Source organism: Trachemys scripta, chromosome 16, assembly GCF_013100865.1.
Source record: "Trachemys scripta elegans isolate TJP31775 chromosome 16, CAS_Tse_1.0, whole genome shotgun sequence".
NCBI classification, from domain to species: domain Eukaryota; kingdom Metazoa; phylum Chordata; order Testudines; family Emydidae; genus Trachemys; species Trachemys scripta.
Window position 1 is genome coordinate 26,404,851 of NC_048313.1, and position 24,037 is coordinate 26,428,887.

Below are 24,037 nucleotides of genomic sequence, written 5' to 3' on the forward strand. Positions count from 1 at the left end.
CTGCTTGGCTTGGCCTGGCCTAGCAGGGAGCAAAGGGTTAACGAGGTGCCACTCAATGTTTCCGAGTTAAATCCCCCACCTCCCCTTTGTGGGGGCTGCTGCTCTCCCAGCAAGGCAGCCAGCCCCTTGGCGCTTCCAGCCTGGAATACAGCTGAACGGAGTGGGGGGAGCTGGGGGACCTGCCGTCCAAGCGTGTTGGACTCCTCTTGCTCTTCACCGGGTTGTTGGCCGGATTTTACCAATGACTCCTCGCCGTGTGCCCTGGCCCTTGGTTAGCGGGGACGGTTTGTGAATCCAGCTCTGCATTGCCCTGGAGACAGTCTTCTGCCTAGCTACAGAGCAGACACGTGTGTATGCTCGCTGCCTTCCAGATAGCTTGGTGATGGGCACCAGGAGAAACAGGTGCATGGCATGGGCAGTGGCAGCGTAAGCTCCCCCTCCCCCGCCCCCCCCTTCTGCCCACATTTATAGATTCCCAGGCCAGACGGGACCATTGTGATCATCTAGTCTGACCTCCTGGATAACTGCCCCCAAATCATTCCTAGAGCAGAGCTTTTAGAAAAAGATCCAACTGTGATTTAAAAACTCAGTGATGGAGAATCCACCATGACCCTTGGCAGGTTGTTCCAGTGGTCAGTTACTCTCACTGTTAAAAAATGTGCACCTTATTTCCGGTCGGAATTGGTCTAGCTTCAGTTCCCGGTCGTTGGATTGTGTTAGACCTTTCGCTGCTAGATTGAAGGGCCCCTTATAAAAGACTTGTCCCTCGTGTAGGTACGTATAGACTGTGATCAAGTCACCCCTTAACCTTCTCTTGGTTACGCAAAGAAGTTTGAGTTCCTGGAGTCTCTCGCTGTCAGGCAGGTTTTCTAACCCTTTCAGCATTCTCATGGCTCTTCTTTGACCTCTCTCCGACTTGAATTTGGGCACCAGAACTGGACCCAGGATTCCAGCAGCGGTCGCACCAGTGCCAGGTACAGAGGTAAAAGAACCTCTCTGCCCCTACTCGAGATTCCCCTGTTTACACATCCCACTGCTGCCCTGGGCGACACAGTATGGGGAGGAGGTGAGCAGCCCTCAGTGGTGAAAGAACAGGTTAAGGACTGTTTAGAAAAGCTGGATGTGCACAAGTTCCTGGGTCCAGATCTAATGCATCCAAGGGTGCTGAGGGAATTGGCTGATGCAATTGCAGAGCCGTTGGCCATTATCTCTGAAAACTCGTGGTGATCGGGGAGGTCCCGGACGATTGGAAAAAGGCAAATATAGTAGTGCCCATCTTTAAAAATGGGAAGGAGAACCCGGAGAACTACAGACTGGTCAGCCTCACCCAGGAGCGCCACCAGCTTTTCCGCCGCCCACAGAAGCGGCGAAAGGTCCCGCCGTGGAAATACCGCCGTGGTCGCCGCCCGCCAAATCACAGCGCCCTAGGCGACCACCTAGGTCGCCTAATGGGTTGCGCTGGCCCTGGCCTCACCTCAGTCCCTGGAAAAATCATGGAGCAGGTCCTCAAGGAAACCATTTTGAAGCACTTGGAGAGGAAGGTGATTAGGAACAGTCAACATGGATTCACCAAGGGCAAGTCATGCCTGACCAAGCTGATTGCCTTCTGTGATGAGAACTGGCTCTGTGAATATAGGGAAAGCAGTGGATGTGACATATCTTGACTTTAGCAAAGCTTTTGATATGGTCTCCCACAATAGTCTTGACAGCAAGTTAAAAACGCATGGATTAAATGAATAGACTATAAGGTGGATAGAAAGCTGGCTAGATTGTCGGTCTCAACGGGTAGTGATCAACAGCTCGGATATCTAGTTGGCCGCTGCTATCAAGTGGAGTGCCCCAGGGGTCGGTCCTGGGGCTGGTTTTGTTCAACATCTTTATTAATCTAGACGATGGGATGGATTGCACCCTCAGCAAGTTCATAGATGACACTAAGCAGGGGGAGAGGTAGATAGGCTGGAGGGTAGGGATAGGATACAGAGGGACCTAGACAAATTGGAGGATTGGGCCAAAAGAAATCTGAGGTTCAACAAGGACAAGTGCAGAGTCCTTCACTTAGGATGGAAGAATCCCATGCACCACTACAGGCTGGGGACCGACTGGCTAAGCAGCAGTTCTTCAGAAAAGGACCTGAGGATTACAGTGGACGAGAAGCTGGATATGAGTCAGCAGTGTGCCCTTGTTGCCAAGAAGGCTAACGGCATGTTGGGCTGCATTAGTAGGAGCATTGCCAGCAGATCAAGGGAAGTGATTATTCCCCTCTATTTGGCACTGGTGAGGCCACATCTGGAGTATTGTGTCCAGTTTTGGGCCCCCCACTACAAGAAGGATGTGGACAAATTGGAAAGAGTCCAGCGGAGGGCAATGAAAATGATCAGGGGGCTGGGGCATATGACTTATGAGGAAAGGCTGAGGGAACTGGGCTTGTTTAGTCTGCAGAAGAGGGGTGTGTGTGCGTGGGGGGGGGGGGGGGGGGATTTGATAGCAGCCTTCAGCTACCCAAAGGGGGGTTCCAAAGAGGATGGATCTAGACTGTTCTCATTGATACCAGATGACAGAACAAGGAGTAATGGTCTCAAGTTGCAGTGGGGGAGGTCTAGGTTGGATATTAGGAAACACTATTTCACTAGGAGGGTGGTGAAGCACTGGAATGGGTTACCTGGGAAGATGGTAGAATCTCCATCCTTAGAGGTTTTTAAGGCCTGGCTTGACAAAGCCCTGGCTGGGATGATTTAGTTGGGGATTGGTCCTGCTTTGAGCAGGCGGTTGGACTAGATACCTTCTGAGGTCTCTTCCAACCCTGATATTCTATGATCACATTAGCCCTTTTGGCCACAGTTTCACAATGGGAGCTCGTGTTCAGCTGATTATCTGCCATGACCTCCAGATCCTTTCCAGAGTCACTGCTTCCTAGGCTCGAGGCCCCCATCCTATAAGCATGGCCTGTGTTCTGTGTCCCCCAGATGTACACATTTACATTTAGCTGTAGTAAAACACATGTGGTTTGCTTGCCCCCATTTTACCAAGCCGCCCAGATCACTCTGTGTGAGGGACCTGACCTTTTCAGTATTCCCCACTGCCCCAGTTCTTGTGTTCACTGGGGCTTCTGGGCACAGGCGCCAACTTTTGTTGGCACCAGTGGGTGCTCGCACCCCCTGGCCCTGCCCCGACTCCACCCCCCTCCCTGCCCCTATTAGATCCCTCCCCAAAACCCCACTCTGGCCCCACCTCTTCCCCAATCGTGCTGCATTCCTCCTCCTCCCCCATCCCTCACAGGCTTGCTGTGTGAAACAGCTGTTTCCCGGCGCAAACGCTGGGAGGGAGGGGGGAGAAGCAGGACACGGCGGCCGCTCAGGGGAGGAGGTGGAGGCGGAACGGAGGCAGAGGTGAGCTGGGGCAGGGAGCTGCTAGTGGGTGCTCCACACCCACCAATTTTTCCCCGTGGGTGCTCCAGCCCCGGATCACCCACGGAGTCGGCGCCTATGCTTCTGGGGGCGTGTTCCATGATTCTTGGCACTGCACTAAGCTGAGCCCCTCTGTGACTTCCTTCCCAGTGCATCCTGGGAGAACTTGGCTGTCCTTTCGTGCGGGGGGATGGTGGGAAGGCTAGCAGCATCCAAGGGGCGTGAGCCTGCGGCCACGTCTACACTACAAGGCGGTTGTGTTAGCAGCTGATGAGATGTGCTCGCTCCGATTTTCGCCTACGCTCCGTCTTGGGCCGGCTGGCTCGATTTAGCTGCCCCACAGCGCGGGAGGGAGGGGTCTGTGCGCTGACAGGCAGGGCTGGTGCTACCATTAAGGCAAACTAGGCGGTTGCCTAGGGCGCCAAGATTTGGGGGCGCCAAAAAGCGGTGCCCCCAATTTTTTTTTACGGCGTGGCTGGGCTGGGCTGCCAGTGGCGCGCTGACGTGCGGTTCAGACTCCCTCTCCCAGTGCAGCGGCCGCTCCACTTCTCCCGCCTCCCAGGCTTGCGGTGCCAATCAGCTGTTTGGGGCCGCAAGCCTGGGAGGGGAGGAGAATTAGGCGGCGTGCAAAGGTGAGCTGGGGTGGGGAGCTGCTGCATGGCTCCCCGGGGAGGGGGAGCTGCCAAGGGGGGGGCCCTCAGGGCTGAGGTGGGGAGCTGCCGCAGGGCTGGGTTCCTTGCACCGGCCCGGCTGACAGGACACGTGTTAGGGACAACACTCAAGTTAACTCTGCAGGGAAGACCAAGCCCAGGGAGAAGCGGCCAAGCCAGGCCCACCTGGGCAAGGGGGACTAGACGGTTCAGAGGATGGGAGGGGAATGCTCCCAAGTTGGCGAAGGGGTGTGGATGCCCCTTTCCTGTTGGAATTTAAGAGGAATCAGGTATTCAGATCCCGGAGCAGGGGGGCTGGCGATATCGGTCAGGGATCCTAGCAACCTCCACGGGAGGGAACCAAAAGCTGCGTGGGAAACGGGGGCGGGGAGGCGGAGGGGAAACCTAGCTGGAAAGCACCTAACGCGCTTCTGCCATGCCAGCGGCAGCGACCTGCCCAGCAGGTGAGTGGCAGAACCCAGAACAGAATTCAGGTTACCTGAGTCCCAGCCCTGTCCTCTAACAGCTGTCTGCTGAGTCCCTCTGCCCCGTTGAGCTGACCTAGCGTGGAAACGCAAGGTGCTTTCTTGACCTGGCTGTCTGGTAACATGTTTTTCTCTAGCATGTGGGGAGGGTTGGATGCTGGCTAAATGCGGCTGCTTCTGGGGTGGAAGAGAGCAACTTGCTGCCGTACAGCACAGTGTGTGGGGGGGACTCTGAGGATGCAGGGGTGAGCCTCTCTGAGTTAGGGGCTCCTTGATTCCCACGTACGCTGCATGACTGCCCCTGTGCGGCACAGCACGGCCGCTGGGCATTTCATCCCGAGGAAAGCTGGACAGTGTGGTGGCTACGGCTCTAGCATGGGCCTTGGGTGGCCATGTGGTTCAGTGGGCAGGGGACTGGCTGTTCAGGTGTTTAAGACCTGGGTTCTAGACCCAGCTCTGCCCCAAACCCCTGTGAGATGTGGGCAAGTCACTTAGGGTCAGATTTTTCAAGGTATTTAGGATGTCTAATTCCTATTGAAATCAACTGGAATTAGGTACTTAAATACCTTGAAAAATCTAGCCCTTATCTTCTCCCGGCCTCCATTCCCCACCTATAAAGTGGGGATAATAGCATTGTCCTGCTCTGAAGGGTATCACATAGTGTGTGTGGGTGGGCGGCAGGGGTGTTAGTTAAATTCCTTAGCTAGACAGATCAGAGCAGCTGGCGTAGACCCCAAATATCCACACACATCCAGCTCCTTTGTCCCACCCAGAAGAATCGCTGTTAACAGTACAGGGCCTATGACACAGAATCAAGTCATTCTGATTCCATCTAGCAGAGAGCAGTGGTAGACACGGACACTCTCTCTTCCCCTCTCTCCCTCCCCCACCCCCCCAGCGGTTGTGGTGCACTGGGATGACTAATTATACAAACCTCAAGGGTTGCTCTCTCGCCGGTTCCCTATTTTCGTGTTTTCTTCACCAGGGAACCTTAGGTCACTTTCCCTCTGTGTCACTTTCATGCTTGGGTCCTCCTGTGCTAGCCCTAGGTGGCTCTTTGGGGGGTCTCCACCCGGCCTAGGGACGAGTGCTTTGAAATGGTCACTGGCCCTTTAAAGGTTTCATTGTCCCACTGGCTTTAAAAAAAAAAAAAACAAAAAACAAAAAACTCCCCTGGAAGATCTAGGAGTAGTAGTGATGCAGCAAGCGTCTTGCTGCCCCTTCCTCTGCTGGTGCACCTCACCCCCTGCCCTCGAGGGGTCTGTCTACACGTCTTTCTCCAGCCTGGCCGAGGCCAACAAACTTTTGCAGGCAAGACCCATCCAGCCACTGAACCGATCTAGTCGTGTTACGTCGGCTTCAGCAGCCCGTGGTTAGTGGCTACTTCTGATCCCAGTTGCTGTGGGTGACTTTGGAGTTGGGTCAATAATACCGCGTACAATGCCGTGGAGGAGCGACTGTCCGTGTCCGCTGCTCGCCTGTCTAAATGGGGCCAAGCGGCGACTATTATTGCTGGCCTTGGCGCAAAAGCGCCACGGTGGATGAGATTGGGGGTGGGGGGGGATGCGATAGGTCAATGGCCTTTAAATACACATGCGTAGAGCTGGGTGGTGCTGATCCGCTCCGCCAGCAGGGGGCAGCGTTGTGCCTGGGCGGACACGCACACAAGGCGTCGTTCAAGTAGGGGGCAGCCAACTCTTGTCACTTTATTGTGAGTCTCGCGACTTACAGCAACTCTCTGAAAGCTTCAGCTCCTACAGGCAGGTGGCTACACAAGCATCTCTGCTTACAAGATGGTTTTAAAATGTAAATTTCTAGCACTTGTGGCTGCAGGAAAAAAGCTTGAAACTGACCTGAGAAGTAAAAAAAACAAAAAGTCCCCCCCACCACACACACCCCAGTAGGTGAATTTAAAAAAAAAAAAAAACCCATGAAACTCGGGGCGAGGGGACAAGATTTTACTCTGGAGCAGCCCCGCCTCCAGCTCATGACTGAAGAGTGGCAGACAAACCCGGGAGAGGCAGCGGCTGGCGATATGGTGGGCTCACGGCCAGCCCTGCCGCGCTTCGTCTGTCGGTAAATTGAGCGAGCTGGGTCTTGCCAGCGGCAGCCTGGTGTGAATTTGTTTGCAAGGTGCTTCCTGGATGGCCAGTGGGGGTTGTTTTTTGGTTTGGGTTGTTTTTTTTTTCTTTCTCATTTCATAGGCTCCATCTCCTTTCTAACCAGGAAAGAAACTCCCAGCTCTTGGGAGGGGCTGTGCCCGAACTTGCAAGTGAAACCGTGGGTTGCCTGGCTCTCTCCGTGCCTCTCCTTTCTAGGAAGGCCACATCATGTAAGAGAGGTGGGGAGTTTCCTGCCAGGGCTAGGAAATTCTCTGTTTGAGGCAGAGAGGATCGTGCCATTTAAGTCTGTCCTGAACCAACCAGCCAGCAGAGGCTGCATGGCCTAGTGGGTAGAGCCCTGGGTTGGGAGACCTGGGTTCTGTTCTGAGCTCTGCCCCTCCCCTGTTCTGTGACCTTGGGTGAGTCCTGTCCCCACTCCCTGCCTCGGTTTCCCCTTTGACACACTATCTTGTCTAGCCTCTTTGGAGCAGGACCTGTGTCTGGGCAGCACCCAGCACAAGGCGGACCCCGATCTCCGCTGGGGTCCTGTAGCTGGGACTGTAACAAACGCTGGTTGGTTCCGTGCTAGCAGGGTGGGCTGTATGTATCTGGGAAGGGATGTGTAGGGCTTGGGCCTCCGTTCCAGCCTGCAGCCACAGCTGGATGTCCTGGGTCAAGTCGCTGCGGCCTCTTGTGCCTCAGTTTCCCCACCTCTAAAATGAGGGTTGTGATGCTTTTGTGAAGTGCTTGAAGACTTGCGGGTGAAATGTGCTTTATTATTGATCAAGAGGCTTGGGCCCGATGGGTGGGTGGAAAGGGGGTGGCCTGTTCATTTAAAACCTCACCCCCACCTCCTGCTGATGCTGTGCTCTTCCCCACAGCCCCTTCCAAAGTCCCTTATGAGCCGCTCCCCCTTAGCGCTGAGCCTGTCCCCACGGAAAGCAGGGGGGTGGAAAGGAGTGTCAGGAGAGGAGCCCGTCCACAGCCAAGAGCGGAGAGTGCAGTCTACGATGCACCTAGAGGACCCAGCTGAGATCAAGGGTGGATCAGAAAGTGTCTGCCCTGAAGAGCTCCGTCTAAACAGACTAAGGGTTGAAGGGAAACTGAGGCACAGAGCAGGGAAGTTAGACCAAAGTCACAGCAGAGCTGGAAATAGAACCCAGGTGTCCTGACTCCTAGCTCAGTGCTTTTTGCGGGGGGAGGAGGGATAGCTCAGTGTTTTAAGCATTGGTCTGCTAAACCCAGGGTTGTGAGTTCAATCCTTGAGGGGGCCACTTAGGGATCTGGGGCAAAATCAGTACTTGGTCCTGCTAGTGAAGGCAGGGGGCTGGACTCGATGACCTTTCAAGCTCCTTTCCAGTTCTAGGAGATAGGATATCTCCATTAATTTATAATTTATTTTATTTACTCAATAGGCCATGCTTCCTCTCCATGTACCCCCGGGGAAGCCCTTCCAAGAGGGGGCCCAGAGGCATTAGGCATCCTGGCTCTCGGATCGCAGGAGCGTGGCTGGTGGGGAAGGAAATGCCTCTTCTGGCCTCCCTAAGGAGTGGGGCTGAACAGCGCACGGTCGTTGAGGCTCGGCCCGAGCCCCCGTGCGCTGTGGGTCCTGCCGGTACCCAGGGAGGCTGTGGGCGTGGAGCCTGGTCGCTCTCCAGGCTGCATGTGAATCTTGGGGCGCTGGTGCTTTCCAAGCACACCCCCCCACCCCCCCTAGAGCGGAAGCGAACACGGTGGTGAAGGCAGCCACCTCGTCCTGTCCCCTTTAAGGGGCAGCAGCCTCCGTTCACGCTGCGGGCAAGTGCCAGGCCAGACTAGCCTTTCTGCTCAGCAGATCTCTGCCACAGGCCAATCAGAAGCCACTGGCCTATGTTTAGCGGGAGGAAGGAAGAGCCCCCTCCAGGCTGGCTCAGCCCCGGGGTAGCTGACAGGAAGAGCAGGCGTGTGGCAGAGAAGTCTTAACCCAGCATTTTTCTTGCAAACCACGTTGCAGGGAGCTTCCCTCTCCTTGAGCCCATTTAAACCAGGCTGCCTGTCCGCCCCTCAGCTCCGGGGGGTTCTCCAGGCTCCTAGCAGAGGAGTTCTTTGGTTTCTCTTCTCTTTTTGCCCAGCTTTTTCAGAGGCCGCTCGTGTCGTGCCTGGGGGTGAAATCCCACCAAAAAGCACCGTCCCGTCACGGCTGCACGTAGAAAAGCGTTTTTTTTCCGTTCCCGTGACGCCCTCTTTTCTTCCACTGTCCCGGGGGAGATCTGGGTTTTCTTCTTGGCTCTGGGGAGTGGGGTCGAATGGCTGGAGCAGTGGGAAATTGGGGGTCAGGACTTCTGGGTTTTAATCCTGGTTTAGTGCTACGGCAGCGGGGAAATTGGAAGTAAAGAATCTTCTCTTCTGAGCTGGGAGTAGGACCCAGGAGTCCTAACTCCTCACCCCCACCTGCTCAAACCACTAGATACCACTCACCTCCAAGAGCCAGGGAGAGAACCCAGGAGTTTTGCCTCCCAGCCCCTGCTGCTCAAACCACTAGATACCACTCCCCTCCAAGAGCCAGGGAGAGAACCCAGGAGTCCTGGCTCCTTGTGCCCTGCTCTGGCTAGTAGACTACACTCCTGGGTTCTATTCCCAGCTCTGGGAGTGAGGTGCAGTGGTTAAGCAGAGAGAACCTGGAAATCAGGACTCCTGGGTTCTTCTCAACTCTGCCACTGGTTCACTATATGGAAATGATCGAGTCTCTTTCTCCCCTTCTTTCCCTTTCCCTGCATCAGTTTCCCCATCTGTGAAATGGGGATAACAGCCCTACCTGATGGGGCTGTGTGGAGACGTATATTAAAGTTTGAGGGGCACTCAGATGTTACGGTACCAGATAAGTACAACAGACAGACAGGGATTCCAAGGACTTTACTTTCAGCCGGGTCCAGTGGATCAGACGCTGGACTGAGACTCGGCAGAGCTAATTCTGTTCCCAGCTTTGCTGGTGACCCTGGGCAAATCGCTTCCTCTCTCCCTGCCTCAGCTGCCCCTCGCGCTGCTGGCCTGGATTAGCTCATGAACAGTTTGGGGCAGGGTCGTGCTCTCACAAAAAGCCTGCAGCTTTTCCATCGGCCTCGGGGCTAGATTTCTGGTGTTGGAACTGGGACTCAGGGTTTCCTGTCGACTTCTTACGATGGCTTCTATCTATCCGGGGAAACCGAGGGAGGGGCTTTCTAGCCTGATGGCCTCTGTCTGGTTGGTAACATGTTGCAATCTTCCCTACGCAGGGAACCCCCTGCCCTTGTTTCCCAGGAAACCTCCACTCTCCCATGGGTGTTTTTTTTTCTTTCTCATTTGCAGGAATCTGGTGAAAAAGTATCTTCCAAAACGGAACACAAGAGAAGATCCAGAATCCAAGTAAGTGCCTCCGTCTGATCTCGGCGCGTGTCATTCTCTTTAAGCTAGTTGAGAGAGGCAGAATGCGAACCAAAGACTGGGTGTTTTTAAGGACACAAAAGCCTGTCTAGGTATAAATGGTCCTGCCTCAGTGTGGCAGGGGATGGACTAGATGACCTTTTGAGGTCCCTGCCAGCCCTACGTTTCTATGATGCTATGTTTAAAGCCAGACAACTTCAAGTTAGAAATAAGGCACAATGCTTTAACAGTAGGGTGATAAACCATTGGACCAACATCCCCAAGGAAGTGGTGGATTCTCCATCCCTTGATCTTCAAATCCAGGCCGGCTGCCTTTCTGGCACAAGTGATCAGACTCGGCGCGGGAGTAACTGCGTGAAATTCTCTGGCCTGTGCCCTCCAGGAGGTCAGAGGAGATAACAGAATAGCCCCTTCTGGCCTTAAACTCTATGAATTGCAATGGTTCAAGTTTCTTTAATAGAGCTAAAGGCCAGAAGGGAGCATTGTCCTCTAGCCTGACGTACAGAAAAGGCCAGAGAACGTCACCCTTTGGAACTCCTTGCCACAGGAAGTGGTTGAAACCAGGAATTTAGTACATTTCAAAAAGGGATTGGACGCTTATGTGGGGAGCAGTAATATCCAGAGTGATCATAATTACAGCTAACGACTGTTCTGGAAGGGTTATTAAACCTCGGGCGCTGGGATTTAAACCGCTCTCTAACTATTAGAGGCCAGGACGGGATTTAATGCGGGGGGCAGATTATCCTACATCGGACACGGTGGGGTTCTTGCACCTAGTGCTGGTGCTGACCGACTCGATGGAGTAGACTGCCTGTCTGATGCAGTCTGGTGAATTTCAATGTTCTGGATTCCTGCCCCAGGCCGATGACTTCTGATTGGCGCAGAGCACTGGAAAGGCTTCTGCGTGGGCGTGGAGATAGGTTGGAACCTCTCAGCCGAACCCAGAAACGTCAGGAGTGTCAGGCCATTGGATTAGATCCTGTTGTTTGCCCCCCAATTTTGGCCTGGGCTCTGCCCTTGGATGGTGGGGAAATTGACCGAGATCAGCTGTTCTCATGAGATCTGCCAGGAGTGGCAGAATGCTTAGCTTGCCAGGCAGCCCACTAGAGCGGGTGACCCTGGCTGGACCAGCCTCTGACTCTGGCCCTAATCCAGCCCCTCAGACGCCCTCCTCAAACCCTCGGCTCCGCTGTCAATACCAAGACTGGCCACTTCCTTCAGAATTTCCAGCCCAAAACTTTGCACCCAAACCGGCTTCCCCTTGCCGTGCCTGCATGAAACAGGTGGCCGTTCCATTTACGGAGAAATTTGATACAAAACATAAATGCTGTGGCTGGGGAAAACCCCTGTGACTTTTCCCGGTTTGGCCGTGGCTTTTTTCTGTGTCCGTGACTCACCCCGCAGCAGCGGTTCCTGTGATCCTGCGGAGCTGGACCCGGCTCCTCGCTGCAGGCTCGCGGGTCACAGGGCTGCTCGGGTCTGGCTGGGCCAAGTGCAAGCAATACCCTGTATACCGGGTCGCCATGCACGGAGCCAAGCGCTGGGCCCAGCTCCCTGGGACACTGGGGCTGCCCGAGCTGCTGCTGTGAGGTGAGTGCAGGCGGGGGGCTTGCTTTCCAGGCCCACCCCCCAGTCTTGCCTCTGCACTGGGCCAGGATTACCATTGGGGTGCTGGGGGTGTGACTAGAGCTGCCAGCTGATCTGTCAATAGTAGGGTGCCCCCTGCTGGCCAGTTGGAGAACTGCACCGGAGTGTTTGCAATAGGTTTATATTGAGAGAAGAGGATGTCCCTATTTTGGATGAAGTAATCTGTGCTCTGGGTTTGCAAAACCTCTAGTCTCGGTGGCTTTAGATCTAAATTCTATTTCATCTAAAGTTAAACCATCTCAAAGCTCAGATAAGACGCTGGTTTTGGTAACGGGGTTTTTTATTCAATGAAACTTGAAGGCAGCCCATTTAAAATGGACGGCAGGAATAACTTTTTTTCGTGCAGTCAGTGGAACTCATTGCCACAAGGTTTCATTGGGGTGGGAGTTTAGTAGGCTTAAAAGGAGAAGTGGGCGCTAACTTAAATAATAAGAAAATCCAGATTTAGAATAACAACTTAAACATTTGGTGTGGGTTTTTTGTTTGTTTGGTTTTTTTTTTAGGAAGGGATATAAAGCCTCATGCTTCAAAGCATATGCCCCAGCCTTTAACTGGAGGGGGACGGGGGGGGGGCAGAGACATCTTCCCCTGGCAGCAGGTTATCCTGTCATGGCCTTATTGAGAGTTTCTTGCACCATCCTCTAAGGCAGCTCATATCAATTCCTAGATTAAGGCCAGAATGAACCGTTATGATGATTTAATAATACCCACGTGGGGAGACGGTTTCCGATAGCTGAGGCCTCTTCAGAGAAAGGCAGAACGAGATCTGATGGCCGGAAGCTGAAGCTAGGTAGACCCCCACCAGGTACAGGTTTGGGCCGCCTCACGGAGGGATGTGGTGAATCCTCCATCGCTCGAAGTCTTTGACCTTGAATCCGTGACCTCCTGCGTACTGCAGACCGGAGCTTTCCCTCCAGAGGTGGCTGCACTGAGCCTCTCCTTACGGTGGAGTGGCCTTGTGTGTCTTCGAGATTCCAGTCTGGGCTTAGCAGAGGCGGGATCCTGGCCTAGAATGAAACCTGTTCTGATCCAGGTGGAGTTCGGAGATGCCTGGGGCAGATGAGTTGGGGGTTGAGGGGCTGGGGGGCGAATGCCCTGAGCCCTCTGCACCAGTGACCTTAGCATGACCTTGTCGCTCGCCCCGTAACTCTGCCCCTGCTCCAGATTCTGCCAGTACCAGGCCTTCCTGCAGGTGGTGAAGGAGCTCAATGACTTTGCCGGGCAGAGGGAGGTGGTGGCGGAGAACCTGACGACGCGGATCTGCGTGGAGCTCTCTAAGCATGGCCAGGAGCTCAAGCAGGAGAGGAAATCGGTAACGCTTCCTCCCTCCCTGTCTTCCAGTGCAACTGTCCAGGCCTTAGTAATATCTGGGGCGGGGCATCCTTTGTAGCCGGGTGACATACGTGGGGTCCCCACTGAGCCTAGAGAGCTTGGGCAATGTACCAGCCAAAAGTGCCTCTTTGCAGGACCCAGCCACTAGGGGGAGACAGCCTGCTTCTGCCTTGAAGTAATGTCCCAGGGCCTTTCCCTCCAGTGGCAGAGGAGGGCGCTTTTAGATCCCACGGGACCCAGGTTCAGTCCCGGCAGACGCTGTGTCCCTTGGGTGCGACTTTCGGCCAGCTCACTGTAATGACTGACGCTCGCTCCCTCCGGGAGTTGGGGCCACCGCTGCCTTCTTGGAGGGTTTGCCTGTGGCTGGACATGGGGTCTGTGGGAGCATCGTAGGTGCAATAGCCATGCTACTTTTGGGGAGCTTTTTTAGAACCTGGGAACTACCAAAATTGCAGTCTCCCTGGAGAGGAGAAGAGACAGGTACATGCCCCGTGGTGCTGCTGTAATACAGCTTATAGAGGTTCAAGAGCGTCCTTGGACCGGGGCTGCCTAAGCGTTACCGTAATGCACCTAATAAATAGCCAGCAGCAGAACGTTCTTCATCCCAGCCTGAATTTTCAGACATGCCCAGTGATTTGGGGCCCTTGAGACTTCTTAAAGGGACCCCAACTTTTTCATCGGGGCAGGGCGCTTGGTGCTGTCTGAAAATCAGGGGCAATTTAAGGAGTCTCAAACTTTCCAAATCTCAAGCCACTTCTGCAAATTCTGGCTGTGAAGAAGAATGTTCTGGTGTTGGCTAATTTTTTAATGGTGCTAGGCGCTGTACGTTATTCATTGGTAGTGCCTCACCGCGCTAGGTGCAGTACAAACACAGAACGGAGAGACGGCTGAAAATCATGAGGTTCCGCTGACGTTTCTCCTCTTTGCAGCACTTCCAGGAGGGCCGGCGAGCCCAGCAGCAGCTAGAAAACTCCTTCAAGCAACTCGAAAACGTGAGTCCTGGGAAACGGGGCCAGCTGTTTACGTGCTGTTCATGCTCGTGTTGGGCCCGATCCAAGCTCTTTGGAGCTGCCGGGAGCTTTTCCATTGACTGCGAGGAAGCTTTGGATGGCGCTCGCCGAGACCCAGCTGCATGGGTCAGCCTGTGCTCCGCAGAGAGCACAGCTGGTGGAAGGAAATGCCTCCAGGAGAATGAAAGGGGCTTTATTCAGAGGAAGTCCAGAACATGTGCGGCAAAACTGTTCTGTGGTTCTAGTGGCTAGGGTGGGGGGAAGGCAGGGAGTCAGGACTCCTGGGTTCTGTTGGTAGCTCAGGGAAGGCAGTGGGCTCTGATGCATTAGACCAGGGGTTCTCAAACGTCATTGCCTCGTGACCCCCTTCTGACAACAAAAATGACTACATGACCCCAGGAGGGGGACTGAAGCCTAAGCTGCTCCCTCCCACCCCCAGTTCCACCACCCTGAGTGGAGGGGGGGGGGGGAGCCAAAGCCAGAGTCCCCCGTCAGTGGGGTCCAAAGCCCAAGGGCTTCAGCTCCAGGCAGCGGGCCTGTAACCTGTGCCCCGCCTCCCAGGGCTGAAGCCCTCAGGCTTCTGCTTTGGCCCTGGGCCCCGGCACGTCGAACGCCAGCCCTAGCAACCACATTAAAGTGGGGTCGTGACCCACAGCTTGAGAACTTCTGCATTAGACCAATGGGAGGTGCTGGGAGTCAGGACTCCTGGGTTCTGTTTCTAGCTCTGGGAGGGGAGTGGGGTCTAGTGGGTTAGCGGAGGGTTGTGCGGGGGACAGCTGGGAGTCAGGACTCCTGGGTTCCATTCCCACTTCTGCCACACACTCACTCCATGCTTTAGGGCAAGTCCCTTAACCTCCTGCCTTCGCTTCCTCCTCTGTAACGGGGGAGAGTCCCTGAGCCCCCTCCCCTGTGGTTCCCCTGAATTCTGTGGGTGGGAAGCAGCTGTGTGCTCCGGCAAGGTAACGCTGGCTTGTATCCCCCCCTCCCCACCCCCAGAGCAAACGGAAGTTCGAGCGGGACTGCAGGGAGGCGGAGAAAGCCATGCTGGCGGCCGAAAAGCTTGACCAAGACCTCAATGCCACCAAGGCGGATGTGGAGAAGGTCGGAACGCTGCTGTCCCCTTGGCTTGAATCCCTCTAGCGTGGGCCTGTTGGGGAAAGGGGAACCATCAGGTGGCATGGGAGGGGGGCTCAGCAGGATGGAAGGAAGGGGGACCTCTTGGGTGAGGTAGAGTCCATGGGTTTTGCTAGCTGCTTTACAGACCGGTATGAAGACCAGGTTTCTGCCCCAAAGAGCTGACCATCCATAACCGACCGCGTTCAAAGAGGATGCATTAGAGGAAGAGGATGGTGCTGGGGTTCAGGCTTGGGGAGATCTCGGTTCAGTTCCCGGCTCTGCCATAGACCCGCCATGGGTGACCTTGGGCCAGTCACGTCATCTCTGTGCCTCAGTTTTCCGGTCTCTGCGATGGGGCTAACGAGCCTTTCCGAGGCTGTTCAGGCTAAACTCTCAGGGGCCGTGTCTGCAGCACCTGCCATGATGCAGCCCTCCCCCCCCCCCCCCCCAAACGGGGGCTGCAATGTTGCGTGGCGGGAGTTAGCTGTGTGGTGCAGGGGAGAAGAGCAGATGGGAGGGAGACCCTCCCGGGACCTTGCTATTGCGGATGGGGAGTTGGCCCCCGGCTTTGACTAGAAGGGATTCCCTGGGCTGGTATTCGGGCCTGTCCCTCTGCGCGCGGGGACGGAGCTGAGCGTGTTGTGACGCTTGCACTAACCCCGGCAGGCGAAGCAGCAGGCCAATCTGCGCAGTCACATGGCGGAGGAGAGCAAGAACGAATACGCCTCCTTCCTGCAGAAATTCAACCGGGACCAGAGCCAGTTCTACTTCCTGGAGATGCCGCAGATCTTCAATGTAAGCCCCTCCCCTTGACTATAAGCTCCTCCCCATCAATATAAGCCACTCCTACTTAACCTTAGCCCTGCTTCCTCTTTCTGTCTTTCCCTCTCTGTCAGTTATACCAGTATGATGATGATGATGCCTAGCTCTTATCTGTAGATTTCAAAGCCCTTCATAAAAGGTATCATTATCCCTGATTTACAGATGGGGAAACTGAGGCATGGAGCGGGAAAGTGATTTTTCCCAAGGTCACCCAGCAGGCCAGTGGCAGAGCGAAGAATAGAACCTAGATCTCCGAGGCCCCATGCAGTGCTCTAACCACTAGGCCATGTTTGGTTTAGTGTTGACATTGGATTCCGAGCCATGGGCCAGGACTCTGCTGTGCTCGGCGCTGTCTAAACAGAGAACAAGTTGTCGTCGCTGCCCCAGACAGCTTCCGGTCTAAGTAAGAGAATAGCTAGATGGGAATAGAACAGCCTGTGCACTATGGGGAGTTGTGCTGCTTTCACTACACACCTTTTGTGTGTGAATCTTGGGAAGGTCCTGGTCTCGTAGCCTGTGGAACTCACTGCTACAGGATGGCAAAGTACACGTGTATTTCTTCCTCATCTACTAAAACTGAAAGGTGGAAAATTCAAAACAAGCATCCCCTTGCTCTTGTGTTGTGGGAACAGACCTACCTGCTCTCCCTTCTCAAGCCCACCCATTATTGTGTGGATTTCTAGGGTGTCTCATCCCCAAGATAAACAACCCCAGCCTTTTTCAATCAAACTAACTGCCCGTCCAGCACGAAGGACACCTGGGTCCTATATCTGGCTCGCCTGCTGTGTGACTTGAGGTATGTCATTTCCCTCTCTGTGCCTCAGTTTCCCTATATGTAAAATGAGGATAATGGCACTGACCTCCTTTGTAAAGCGCTGGGAGATCTATGGATAAAGCAGTATACAAGAGCTGCGTAATTAATAATAATAATTAATATTTGTAGAGTCTTTTCCAGGCCTTTTATCATTCTCACTGTTTTCTGCTCCCCGCCCCTTGCAGAAGCTGCAGGAGATGGACGAAAGGCGAACGGTGCGGCTGAAGGAAGGTTACGGCGTCTTCTCCGAGACTGAGCGGCAGGTCATGCCCATCATCGGCAAGTGCCTAGACGGCATGAAGGCAGCGGCCGACTCGGTGAACGAGAAGAACGTGGGTCCTGCTCTCTCCTTAAACTTAGTGCCCTAGGGGTGGAAAGCCCATTGGAGTTGCTATAGCACCTGCCCTCCAATAGGGAGGCAGATGCCCCTAAAGTAGGCGGGGCTAACTGGATGGGATCCAGCTGTCATAACCTCCCCCCTCCACTAGGGGCCCCAGACCAGCATGGGGGCAGTTTTGCTTTTACTTCACCTGGAGGAGTTAAGTCAATCCAGGCCCAGATCCCAAACCCGGAGGGTTTTGTGGGTATTTGTGTCCTAGGGAATGGGAATAAGACCCAGGTGGCCTGACTTCAGCTCGCGCTGCTCTAACCACTACACCCACTCCTCTTGCGGACCCAGGGGAGTCAGGACCCTGCCAGGGGAGTGGGGTCGGGGGGGAGGAGGAGGGCTGAGAGTCAGGACGCCTGGGTCCTATTTGGACTTGTGCCCATGGATAGAATAGGGATTGGCGTCCGGTCTGCAGAGATCAATTCTGGGGAAGACCCCATTTCAAGGAGCCCGGTCTTGCTGGCGACACGTGGCTTGTGCATGCAAGTGTTTCTGGGGAGCTGAGAACGCTGCAGCGATGAGGAACGGGCGCTGGGGAGGACAGTAGCTCTGGTTCTCCCGGCGGTGACGCCCTCCCCCTCACCCCACCGCTGGCAGGACTCCCAGGTGCTGATCGAGTTACACAAGTCCGGCTTCGAGAGGCCGGGAGACGTGGACTTCGAAGACTTCAGCCAGCCGATCAACCGCACCTCTTCCGACAGCAGCCTGGGGACGCCCCGGGGCACCCTGGATGGCCGGCTGGACCCCCGCCTGCCGGGCAAGAACAAAGGGAAGCGCTGGCTCTTCAGCAAGAAGAATAAGGTAGGAACTGGCAGGGAGGCCCTGAGGCCCTGGCTCTGGGCGCTGCCCGGGATGGGGCAGCTCAGCGTGGCTGGAACTCGGAGCGGGACCTTGCGGTCGAAGCACAGAATTGGGAGTCAAGATTCCAGTCCCATCTGGGGGTGGGGGTCAGGACTCCTGGGTTCTATTCCCAGCTCTGGCAGGGGACGGGGTGAGTCTAGTGGCTAGAGCAGGGGGGCTGGGAGTCAGGACTCCTGGGTTCCATTCACAGCTCTGGGAGTCCTGATTCCTAGCCCCTGCCCTAACCACTAGCCACCCCCACCCCCACAATACTGGTTGGCATGAACCCATCCATATCTCCTTCTGCCCCTTTGCCCACCCTACTAGCTACGCAGAGGGGCAGGTGGTACCAAGCGCTGGTCCCGGGCCACATCCCTTATCAACTGTAGATGAACAGCTGCCAAATGCAGTTCTGGGGGCTCCGGGCCTCAGCTGCTACCCCGCTGGCCCGACCGCTGCGAAGATGCCCGGGTAGTTAGCAGCCTCCACCCCCCTTCTCTGCGGCACGGCCCGTCGCTCGCTGCAGGCTACGCCGCCGTTTGACCCCGGTCTGTGATCATTCTCCCTGGCTGCATCTCGCTGCCTGTGCATGACGCCGTAAAAGAGCCTTAAGCCCCCGACTCTCGGGAGCGCTGGGCGGGCTGAGACACTAATAATTAACCAGTTCGGGAGCGCGCGCTCCGAATCAGCCAGCATGAGCCTCTCTCTCTTTCTGTCTTCTCCGCCCCTGGCCCTGCCCGATCCTCTTGTCCTCCATGAGTCACATCCGACGCACCCCTCCCTCCCGCGCCCCAGGAGAGCTGCCTTGGGAACATGCTGTTCCGACAAGGAATCTTGACCTGGCTTTTACGCCAGGTTAGGGCTCTTGGGGCAGGGAGGGGGCGGGTGTGTTTTTTTGCGTCTTGGTTCTGGGATCCCTGAGTAACTGTGAGGCTGTTTATTAATAACCCGCCCCCCACACACACGGGATCAGGGATGGCCGTGCTCCGGGCCAGCTCTCTCCTGTGTGGGATCCTTTTCAAAATAAAAAAAAAAAAAACCTCAGGCTCCCAACACGCCCGGTTTAGCGAGAGGCTTGTTAGCAAAAGCAGGTCACAGCCGCATGCGTCTCACCCCTTGGAAACCCCTCCCAGGGTCACATCTGTGTGGTAGGACTTCTCTTCCGTCCTCCTCCCCCATGTTTACCTGTGTCCTAACCCCCACGTCCTGTCTGTACTGTGCGCAACAGCGATCACCCCCAAATCATCGCACTGCTCAGAGTGGCCACGGCCTTGGGGTTTTTTCACCTTCCTCTGTAGCATGGGGTGTGGGTCGGTTTATCTCAGTCAATTCCTTGCCGATGCAGGCCCCAGGCAGGGGTCCCTCTGATGCTCTGCCTGCGGCATGTGTTAGTTTCGTCTCTGATGGGCTGTAATAGTTGGGCCACATTGGGCCTGTTGGCTTTAGTGTGCAGGTGCTGGGTGGGTGACACAGGAGGTCAGACTAAGGCCAGGCCGGAGCCCCAATCCTAACCGCTGATCCGGCTCAGCTCTGCTCCCCCGCCTCACGTCTGTGCTCTGCATGCTCCATCTTCCTCTGCTCCCTCCAGCATTCGCCCCTTTCCCCTGATACTTCCCGGCCTGTGCGGGAGGCTAGCGCAGGTGCTGCTCTGAGGAAGGGACACGTTTCTGGAGGAGAAATCCTTGGTGCGGTCAGCTCCCTTCGGCTTTTCTCCCCCTGAGGCTCGTCACAATTCGGGGCAACTGCAGCTGTCTGAACCCCCGTGGTTCCACTCTTGGGTGGTTCCAGCTCCCCGGCTCTCCCCTTTCCGCAGGCAGCCCCGCGTCCCTCTCCCTCTTGCTGGGGGGCGTCCCAGGCTGCACGGTTCCCTGCCTTCGCTGTGCGGTTCCCAGCAAGGACAGCCCCACTGAGAACGCAGGGGTGGCTTCAGGTCTGTGTTACGCCTTCATGCTTAAGATAAAGAGAATTACAGAGAGCACCTCTACGACTAATGAGAACCCACACGCCCGCTAGCGAGCTCTCCGGCATCACCCTGCCCGATGGGTTCCTCTCCGCACTTCGGCTCAGAACGCCTCCCCCCGCCTTAGGAGGCCTCCGTCAGCCAAGTCCTTCCAAGGCTCCCTGAGGATCGGGCCCCTCCGTGGACCAGCCCGTTGGCTGGATCAGAAAGAAGACCCCGAGCTAGCTAAAACCTCAGCTTTCATCCAGATTGTTTTTGTTTTTTGCTGCTCTGTGGGGCTCTAGAGAATCCGGTTTGAACAGGGACATGGATGCCTCCCCAGGCAGCCAAGCGAGTTAATTAGCATTCCCCCCTCCCTTTTAGAGAGGGTACACGCCATGCACACCCAGCCTGGTGCATTTTCCTACAGCGCTCTCACAGGGTACACCCCACGCACACCCGGCCCAGTGCATTTTCCTACAGCCTCCCCCAGGGTACACCCCACGCACACCCGGCCCGGTGCATTTTCCTACCGCCCTCCCCCCACAAGGTATGAACTGTAATGCAGGGAGGTTCAACTTCACTCAGGAAAGTTTCTCTTCCTTCCGTCGGGCTTGTCCAGGATATTAGGGGTTACTGTGGGTCTGTCACAGGGCTGCCCCATCTCTCTGATCCGGCGGAGCCTTGGGCTGCTGTCAAGTGGAAGATGGTTTGGAGGCCCCATTTGGCCACGCAGTGCATAAAGGGGACTTAATGTGGGTGGAGAAGACCCTGTTCAGGGACCGCCCAGGCCAGCATGGAGCTGGCATAAGGGCCTAGCCCCCAGCATATTGGGGACATGGCCAGTGTGATCCGTGCTAGGCCTTTCCCGCTTCCTGGGACCTATGGGAAGCAGAGCGTAAGTTTAGAGCAGCCCTCAGGAAGGACGTTGAGCAGGATAAGGGGGCGGGGAAGGGCTGCGTGAAGCCCAATTGGTTAGTAGGCCATGTGCCCCCACCCCCCTCCAGATCCGGTAGGCCAATCAGACGGCGGAAGGGGACTCGCAGGTCATGGCAGCCCATAGAAAAGGAACTGGGCTGTAGTGCTCTGCTCGCTGACCCCTGCTGCGGGTCCAGGATGCGCACAGCTGGTGGGAGGGATAGCTCAGTGGTTTGAGCATTGGCCTGCTAAACCCAGGGTTGTGAGTTCAATCCTTGAGGGGGCCATTTAGGGATCTGGGGCAAAAATCTGTCTGGGGATTGGTCCCGCTTTGAGCAGCGGGTTGGACTAGATACCTCCTGAGGTCCCTTCCAACCCTGATATTCTGTGATTGCAGCGCCCGTCCTGGCTGTGCTGTACCCATTTCACAGGCACTGCTGGATGGATCAAGTTTTCCCTCCCTCGCCCACCCCAGGGGCAAATTTCTTGCTTTAATTGTCTCACGCCTGTTTCATATCCAAGCCGTTTGCTGCTTCACTTCATGCATGCGCTGAAAACTCCTACTACCCGGCAACACGCAGACATCGATGCCCGGCGTCCTGCGTCCACCCAGGGCGGGGGGGCGTGGGGAAAACCCGAGGGGTCTCCCCTGTAGGGGGGAACGCAAGCTGTGGAGTTCAGACCGAAATGAGGTTTGGATCTGGGGTTTCTGGCTCTGGGCCCTATTTCCCCTCAGCCCGCAGGAATATAAAAATAGCATCTTGCTTCTTCTCAGCCCCGGAGCTGGAGCAGCATGGGGGGTAGGGCACATTGTGCCTTGCGCCATGCAGGGATGGGTAAGGAGAGTGACTGGGTCAGGAGGCCCAGGGAACATATGTCCAAGGCAGAGACTTTTAGGGCATCAATCCCCACCCCCTGATTAGCCATGTGTTCCCTATGAATGCTTCCTGCAGACCCTCACCCTTGTATCCTGCCTTCAGATTTCCCCCCTCCCGCCCCACTCCAGCTGAGGTAGGTGAGTTCTGGGGTGATGGTGCATCAGTTACCCCCACTCCCCATAGGGGGAGCTGTTGGGTACAGCATGGGGTGCAGGGCACTCAAGAAGGGGTGGGGGACTTATCACATGGAAGGATCCCTATGGAGGGACTAATTGCTTGCTATAAGGGGTGGGTAGGGGATGGATATTCTCTCCCCCCTCCCTCCCCCTCCCCCCCCCCGGCAAGGGTTTGCTAAAGGGGATGAGATCAACTGTCCACACGGAAGCTGGAAGGAATTCAGGCCCCGATCCTGCGAAACGCTTCAAGCACGTGCTACGCTTCTAAGCCCAGAAACAGGGTCCTGGGTAGGGTCACCAGTTCTGGATGGACAAATTCCTGGAGGTGTCATCACATGCCATAATCTTTAATGAAAGATTAATCTTTAATTCCTGGAGACTCCAGGACAATCCTGGAGGGCTGGCAACCTTAGTCCTGGGCTGTTAGCTCTCTGAGGCAGGAAGCGTGTCTTTGCTGTACAGCACCTAGCGCAATGGGGTCCTGATCCAGGACTGGGGCTCCCGTAATACACCTAATATTGAAGCCAGTGGACTTGTTCTCTTGCCTGAAGTGCTTTGCCAGATTGGGGCTTCAGTTGAGCAGGGGAAGGGGTAACGCGGCAAGATTGCACCCTGAGGAGCTAACACCAGGCACTCCGAATGAGACCCAGAAGCAGGGCAGACCTGGGTGGGAGGGGGTGGGGAGGAGATTGGGGGCTGGAGGGAACAGTTCAGGACTGGAGATGGAAGTGTCTACAATCACGATATTGTGGTGGAAAGCTGAAATGTTTCCATTTGGAAATGCCTCCCACGGTGCCTTGTGGGAGTTGTTGTTCGGATGCCTCATGCTCCCATTCTCCTCTATGGGCCAGGCTCCTCGGTCAGACTACATCTCCCATGATGAACCTGGGTCTCGATGAAGGGAGGCCGTGCCTCATGGGATATGTATCTGGCTGGGGCGCTGGGCCCACAGAAGCAAATGTGGGTTATGAAGCACTCAAACTACAACTCCCATGATGCACCGCAGTGGCACTTCAGAATGGAAATATTTCAGTTTTCAACGAAAAACTGAAATTTCCCGCAGGAAGCACCAAAAACAATTAATTTTTTTTTTTTTTTTAAAAGAAAGTTTAATTGAAATTCCAATTTTCAACCTTCCCTAGCTGGGGGGCCTGTGGACAGGAAGGGGTGCAGGCTGGTCTTGGGGAGGACGGCTGTGAGAGTGAGATGGAGGTGGGGGGATATACACGGGCCTGTGGGAGCAAAGCAGCCTCTGGTCGTGTTACTTGCCTCCTGCTGTAACATGCCCCTCCTCCCCCAGTCTCCTTACCATCTCCCATGATGCATTATGGTCTCCCCTCTTTGTGAAGGCAGGTGGTGCATCATGGGAGACATGAACAAAGTGCCTCTCTCCCAAGAGAGGAAGGTGGGAGCTGAAAGCCTGGTCCTCTTCTCGGTGTCAAGCTTCCCAGTCACATGGGTGCCAGGAAGGGCCAAGGGTGCAGGATGGGGCCCGATCTGTGGCAGGAGGGGCCTGATCCATGGTGCCAGTCACACCCCTGGTGCAGGGTGGGTCCCTAAGTGTATAAAGCAGGCACATTTCCTAGGGTCTTAGGGGAATTAGGCACCCAAATTCCTGTGACTTCCCATGGGACTCAGGTTCCTTTAGGATCGTTTGAACAATCTTGGCCTTGAAAGGGTTCTGAGCCTATTCCCCTTCCCTTTGCTGCTGGGATCCCCTACGCTTGGGAGACAGACAAAATGGTTGGTGGGCCTTCCCTTCCCTCGCTGCCTCCGGCTGGTGGATTGTGATGGTGCAGCTTGTCCTTACCCTTCTCCCCTTTATTCCCTGTGCTGTGTTGGGTTGTTTTTTTTTGTGTGTGCGTGCCTGTTTATTTTCTTACAGAGTTCTCTCCATTGTGTGTCCCCATGTGTTCTGTTATCCCTTTGTCTGTCCCTAGCTCCCGCCCCCTCCCCTCTCCCCAGTGGTCTCTGCCCCTCCTCCTTCCTCCTCGTCTGCCACCAACGGACCTCCATCCCCCAAATTCACCCGGGACCCTCTGTCTTACTGTCTGAATGAGATCAATAAGACAGTCAAACCCCGCATCGCCTCCTTCCGCAGCCTCAAACGGGGGGTA

At 55.4% G+C, this 24,037-nt stretch overlaps 1 protein-coding gene across 1 annotated transcript in view; it reads left to right on the plus strand.

Annotated features, from left to right (window-relative positions):
• Positions 1-24,037, plus strand: part of TRIP10 (thyroid hormone receptor interactor 10) — a gene marked incomplete at its 5' end in the record, with an annotated part of 68,808 nt that overhangs the window by 35,638 nt on the left and 9,133 nt on the right. The window contains 8 exons of the mRNA XM_034792134.1: positions 9,966-10,022; positions 12,852-12,999; positions 13,949-14,011; positions 15,026-15,130; positions 15,812-15,940; positions 16,967-17,113; positions 17,767-17,970; positions 23,861-24,034. Coding sequence (XP_034648025.1) covers positions 9,966-10,022; positions 12,852-12,999; positions 13,949-14,011; positions 15,026-15,130; positions 15,812-15,940; positions 16,967-17,113; positions 17,767-17,970; positions 23,861-24,034 — 1,027 coding nt within the window. The remainder of the gene's footprint in view (positions 1-9,965; positions 10,023-12,851; positions 13,000-13,948; positions 14,012-15,025; positions 15,131-15,811; positions 15,941-16,966; positions 17,114-17,766; positions 17,971-23,860; positions 24,035-24,037) is intronic.